This window comes from Dendropsophus ebraccatus, chromosome 3, assembly GCF_027789765.1.
Source record: "Dendropsophus ebraccatus isolate aDenEbr1 chromosome 3, aDenEbr1.pat, whole genome shotgun sequence".
NCBI classification, from domain to species: Eukaryota; Metazoa; Chordata; class Amphibia; order Anura; family Hylidae; genus Dendropsophus; species Dendropsophus ebraccatus.
Genome location: NC_091456.1, coordinates 551,695 through 557,938, shown reverse-complemented (window position 1 = coordinate 557,938; position 6,244 = coordinate 551,695). Strand labels below are relative to the sequence as shown.

The following is a 6,244-nucleotide window of genomic DNA, read 5'->3' as shown; positions in this document are numbered from 1 at the left end:
TCCTCCTCTCCATGCTCCGCTCTATCTGTATGTGACACTGTAGCCCCCCAGCTCCTCCTCTCCATGCTCCGCTCTATCTGTAGTATGTGACACTGTAGTCCCCCAGCTCCTCCTCTCCATGCTCCGCTCTATCTGTATGTGACACTGTAGCCCCCCAGCTCCCCCTCTCCATGCTCCGCTCTATCTGTATGTGACACTGTAGCCCCCCAGCTCCTCCTCTCCATGCTCCGCTCTATCTGTATGTGACACTGTAGCCCCCTAGCTCCTCCTCTCCATGCTCCGCTCTATGTGTAGTATGTGACACTGTAGCCCCCCAGCTCCCCCTCTCCATGCTCCGCTCTATCTGTAGTATGTGACACAGTAGCCCCCCAGCTCCTCCTCTCCATGCTCCGCTCTATCTGTAGTATGTGACACTGTAGCCCCCCAGCTCCTCCTCTCCATGCTCCGCTCTATCTGTAGTATGTGACACTGTAGCCCCCCAGCTCCTTCCCTCCATGCTCCGCTCTATCTGTATGTGACACTGTAGCCCCCCAGCTCCTCCTCTCCATGCTCCGCTCTATCTTGGGGACGTACAGGCGCTTAGACTGTGTGACCAGGGACTGCAGTGGTTTTGGGAGGCATTCGCACAGGCATGGCTATCTAGGCATAATGTGTTTTCCCTTGTTTTGCTTCCTGGTTCTCGGGGTGGTGTTAAGACTGCCTATGCTGCATCATGAGGGGTTAACCAATGGGAGGCGTCTATGTTCCCGCCAAAGGAGTCTATATATCCCCCTCTCACACTCACCACTTCCTCTTGTTGTTCCGGAAGCGAGCTGTGAACACCGCTTGCTGTCTGTGATTCAGAGATGTCGGATGACCAGCTGCTGCAGCTTCTTACTGCCCGCCTCCAGAGTGCGGATGAGGAGTTCCTGGGCCGTCTGAGGACTGCTCTGTCTCCTCCAGCGACCTCCGCTGGTAATGTTCCTCCCCCGGTCACTGCTAAGAGCTCAGGGAGCCGCCGGTCCGCACGTGTCTCACGGCCACCAGCGAGACTCAGCCCCAGCTCTATCCCTCTGTATGCTAAACGCAGCAACAGCTTGCGTTCTGGCTCCGCCCCTCCGCCCCCTTACCCCGGAAGTTCATCCTCTGCCCCTGTTTTCCGGCCCCCTGCTCCTCGTGGTCCGTTGGTCTCAGAGACTGCAGACATGGGTGCTCAGCAGAGCCACAGCTCCTCTTCAGAGCATCCCCCCTCCCCTCCTGCCCAGCAGCCTGTAACTGCCTCTGCTTCTCCTCCCGTCCAGCAGGCTGCAGCAGCCTCTCCCTCTCCTCCCGTCCAGCAGGCTGCCTTATCTCAGCCATCAGCTCTGTCTGTGGCTCAAGTTACAGTGCCTCACACTGTCCCCCCTCCCCCTCCCTCCTCTTTCACTGCTGCCGTTGTGCCTGCTAATGTCCCCAGCACTAATCTCACCTCCTCCTCTCCCACTCCTCTGCCGGCAGCTGTCGCTCCTAATGAAGCCCCCCCGGCCAGGAGGTCCCAGAGGATCCGCAATCGCTCTGGTTCCTCTTCCTCCTCCCATGATTCCCCTGGGCACAGTCGCCACGGACGTCACAGGCGTCACTCCCGCCGCTGCTCACGCAGTTCGAGATGCTCCAGAAGATCCAGATCGTCTCGATGGCGCTCTCCCTCTACTTCAGAGTGGTCCTCCGGCGAAAGCGGCCGGCGCAGCATTCGTATGAGGCCGGAGCCTCCGCCGTCCAGGTCGCTTAGCCTGGTACATTGTGAAGTTCCTCCGGTCGTCGTCCCTCCTCCTCCTCCAACGATACCATCGGGATTGGGTGAGTTCAATTATGCGGGTGCTTGGGGGGCGGGATCCGGGAAAGACGGTGAGGTGTTAGCGTTGCTTAGAACACTGTTAGATAAGCACCCCCTCCCTCCCCCTAACCCAGGTACATCTCAGGATAATACTTCTAACCTTCCTCGCCATCATGCGGGGGTCCATAAAGACGTTTTCTTTTGTGGTGTTAGCCCCCTGGGTTCCCATGTGGATAGCGACACAAAAGACAAGATATGGGCCAATCAATACATAGACATATGGTCTTTAATTTCCGTCGAGCAGCCATCTATAGACAGAGAGCGGCGTTTCCCTGATAGCAGACCCTATGACCGCAGGCCTAAGCCAGCAAAAACTATGAACAACTGGATACAGGCTTTTGCTGTTATGGGATGTGTTATGGGGCAAAGGCACCCTGAGCGTTGTCAGGAGCTCTTCATTTATTTTGACACCATTTACAATGCTTATAAATCCCATGGTGGTTCAGCTTGGTGGCGTTACGACGAAGAATTTCGTCGTCGCCTAAGCCTTCATCCTGATATCGGGTGGGGGGTAAAAGCTACAGACGTATGGCTGCGCCTTATGACAGCCCCACAAAGGAGTTACTCCTTTCCCTCAGCGGCCACTGCTGCCGGTGCACCTGCTGCGCAGGGGGCAGTGGCCGTACGCAGACCAGGAGCCTGCTGGCTCTACAATGAAGGGCACTGCAGATTCGCAGGTCTTTGTAAATACCGGCATGAGTGCTCCTCTTGTGGGGGCACTCATCCCGCGCTGCGATGCCGTTCAAACTCGGGAAAATCTACACGCCCAAGTACCAGTGACCCAAAGGACCCCGGTGTGCGCGGCCGCGATGGAACCCTGGCTAAATCTATACCCCAATAAGCAGGAGGCAGATCAATTACGTTTTGGTTTTACTTTTGGTTTTTTCATCCCCTTCATTCTCAGCCGCAACCCCTTATTCGCTGACAATTTGAAATCCGCTAGGGATCACCCGGAAGTTTTAAAAGAAAAAATGCGGAAAGAGGTATCTCTCGGCAGGGTAGAGGGCCCTTTCCCTTCTCCACCCTTCACTAACCTACGAGTTTCCCCACTCGGAGTAGTCCCAAAAAAGGACCCAGGAAAGTTCCGTCTTATCCACCACCTGTCACATCCGAAGGGCGTTTCGGTTAATGACGGGATTTCTCCTGAGGATGCCTCAGTCTCATATGTATCCTTTGACCGTGCGGTAGCATTGGTCAGAGATGCGGGCCGTGGCGCATTAATGGCTAAATCCGACATTGAGTCGGCTTTCCGTTTATTACCAGTACACCCGGACTGTTACCACCTTCTCGGCTGCCACGTGGAGGGGAAATTCTATTATGACACCTGTCTCCCTATGGGCTGCTCCATATCTTGCCATTATTTCGAGATGTTCAGCACTTTCTTGGAATGGTCGGTAAGATATGAGACCGGCGCCAGGTCCATCATTCATTATCTGGATGATTTCCTCTTCGTGGCCCCCGCAAACAGTGGTTTATGTCGTTTTCTTCTTGACACTTTCCGATTCATGATGGACCGGTTTGGTGTCCCGGTTTCTGCTGAAAAAACGGAAGGTCCACTTACAACATTGTCATTCTTAGGCATTGAAATTGACACCATGGAAATGGTTTTCAGATTGCCCCCGGATAAGCTCTCCAGGCTTGCAGATTTGATAGAGGGTTTTTGTTCGGTCCACAAGGTCACCTTAAGACAAATGCAGTCCCTTCTCGGTCTCCTGGTCTTTGCCTGCCGGGTTATGCCCATGGGCAGAGTTTTCTCTCGCCGCCTGTCTTTAGCGACACGGGGGGTAAAGTCTCCGGGACACCGAATTCGCCTAACAAGGCAATTAAAATTAGATTTGGAAGTCTGGAAAGCTTTTCTAGCCAATTACAACGGCAGGACTTACATGAGGTGCCTAGAATGCAGCAGTGATGAAATCGAACTGTTCACTGATGCATCTGGTTCCTGTGGCTTTGGGGCTGTTTTCCAGAAATCTTGGTGTTCTGCCCCTTGGCCAGTACATTGGTCCACGGCTGGTTTGTGCAAAAATCTCACACTACTCGAGCTATTTCCCATCATAGTAGCCATCGAAATTTGGGGTTCGAAATTCAGTAACCGTCATATCTGTTTTTGGACTGACAATTTGGGGGTTGTGTATTGTGTTAACAACCTTTCTTCTTCTTCTCCTCCTGTGCTGGCTCTCCTTCGTCACCTGGTGTTGAGATGTCTGGACCTGAACATCCTTTTTAGAGCACGTCATGTCCCAGGTAAGATGAATTCGGTCGCTGACTCCCTCTCCCGTTTCCGTTGGCAGGAGTTTCGGTCCCTCCTGCCCGGGGCGGACGACCATGGCCATTTATGCCCGGATCACATTTGGGACATAGTGGACAGCAATTGATGGCTTTGATCAGTTCTTCAGTGACACCACCCACCTGGCAACGGCATGGTAAGGCGTGGGAGGACTGGGTAAGGTTGGCGGTTCCTAGGGATGTCTCCTCCTCCGCGGAGGTCAGATTGCATGTCACCATTGATTTTCTGTTACAATTGCGCGATAAGGGTGTCTCTAGCATAGTAGCGCAGCGATCGCTGTCTGGTGTGGCATTTTTTCTAAAGCTCAACGGTTGGGAGGACTCTACGAAGCATTTCGCCATACGTCAAGCCCTCAAAGGTTGGAAAAAACATCACATCCGGAAAGAATCCAGGCGTCCTGTTTCGTATAGTCTTCTCAACAAGCTGGTATCGGCATGCCCCTCTGTTTGCTCCTCCCCTTATGAGTCAACCCTTTTTTCAGCATGTTTTTGCACAGCATTTTTTGGTGCGCTGCGTGTTGGGGAGCTTCTCCCCCCTTCTAAGCATAAACCTGGAGGCTTACTTTATGAGGATGTGGTCGTTGCCAACGACGTTCTACGGATCCGGGTGCGCTCCTCAAAGACTGATCAGTTTGGTCGGGGTGCCTGGTTGCCCATAAGGCAAGTGCAGGGCTCGCTTTGCCCAGTACAACAGGTTTCTGATTACTTGGCGCTTAGGCCTGCGGGCTCGCATTTTTTCGTACATGTTGACTCTACTCCGGTCACACAATTCCAATTTCTGTCAGTGTTTAGGCGCTGTTTATCTGCAGTAGGGGCTCCTCCTGACCAATTCGCTACCCACTCATTTCGTATCGGGGCGGCCACAGAGGCGGCAAGGGCGGGCCTCTCCGAGGCCGAGGTTCAGCGTATAGGCCGTTGGCGCTCCGCATGCTTCGCTGGCTACATCCGTCCCGATCTTTTATTATGAGGCTAACGTTTATTTCTTTTAGGCACCGTCAAACCAGTAATTTGGCTATTAGGTCATTCTTACATAGTCCGCGCTTCTCAGCGAGCTGAATTTCGCCCTGGGGGGCTCAATTTGGGTTTTCGGGACCTGGACGTCAATTGGCGTGGAATTCGGGGACTCAGATGGCCGCAGGTCTTACCGGAAGTGGTCGATATAGGCCGTGGAGCAACTAGTCCGGTGATCTTAGTATTACACGCCGGTGGTAATGATCTATGTTCTATGCGCATGGCAGAGTTAATGACCCTAATGAGGGCAGACATAGAGCGTTTTCAGAATTTTTTCACCGAAATGATTTTTGTCTGGTCGGAAATTATCTCCAGAGTGGCCTGGCAGGGAGCGCGAGACTCGGAGGCTGTTGAAAGGGCCCGCAGGTCCGTCAACTCTCGGGTTTCCCGGTTCGTCCGCTCTCGAGCTGGTGTGGTGGTACGCCACCGCCAATTGGAAGGCGACAATAGTCGCCTCATGGTTTCCGACGGCACACATTTGACCGACATAGGATCTGACATCTTCCTCTCAGGTATACAAGACGGCATAGAGCAGGCCATATACTTGCTGGGCGGGGGTCGGAGTCCTGTTTAGGTGTAACAGTCCTCCTCCGTGGCGGCTTTGGTGGATTTAAAGTTATGGAGCAGTTATGGTTTAGCCAGTAAGAACGATGTGCCCGTTGGGAGTCCAGCGGCCGGCACACCGCTTCCGGCTCGAGTTTGATATCTGCAAGTTGAAGTTAAGTGCCTTATAATTACTTGGAGAAGTAATCTAATAAAAGCTGTGGCCGACCACCGTCCAGCAAAGATTTAACCTGTGTCGTGTCTTCATTATGCCTACCCGGGTTCAAGGGGTTATAGCTCACCTTACTGCAGTCTTGGGGACGTACAGGCGCTTAGACTGTGTGACCAGGGACTGCAGTGGTTTTGGGAGGCATTCGCACAGGCATGGCTATCTAGGCATAATGTGTTTTCCCTTGTTTTGCTTCCTGGTTCTCGGGGTGGTGTTAAGACTGCCTATGCTGCATCATGAGGGGTTAACCAATGGGAGGCGTCTATGTTCCCGCCAAAGGAGTCTATATATCCCCCTCTCACACTCACCACTTCCTCTTGTTG

At 53.3% G+C, this 6,244-nt stretch overlaps 1 protein-coding gene across 6 annotated transcripts in view; it reads left to right on the top strand.

Annotated features, from left to right (window-relative positions):
• The first annotated feature begins 570 nt into the window (after positions 1–570).
• LOC138785122 (uncharacterized) overlaps positions 571–6,244 on the top strand; it is a 6,110-nt gene continuing 436 nt past the window's right edge. Inside the window, exons 1-3 of one of the 6 annotated variants that reach the window (XM_069960700.1) lie at positions 571–954; positions 1,477–1,815; positions 4,144–6,244. The exon at positions 4,144–6,244 is cut by the window's right edge and continues 32 nt beyond it. In XM_069960700.1, coding sequence (XP_069816801.1) covers positions 846–954; positions 1,477–1,815; positions 4,144–5,105 — 1,410 coding nt within the window. In that variant the 5' untranslated portion in view covers positions 571–845 and the 3' untranslated portion in view covers positions 5,106–6,244. Of the gene's footprint in view, positions 955–1,036 lie in introns of those variants that run through there. The other 5 variants (XM_069960697.1, XM_069960702.1, XM_069960701.1 and 2 more) reach the window with 5 other exon arrangements.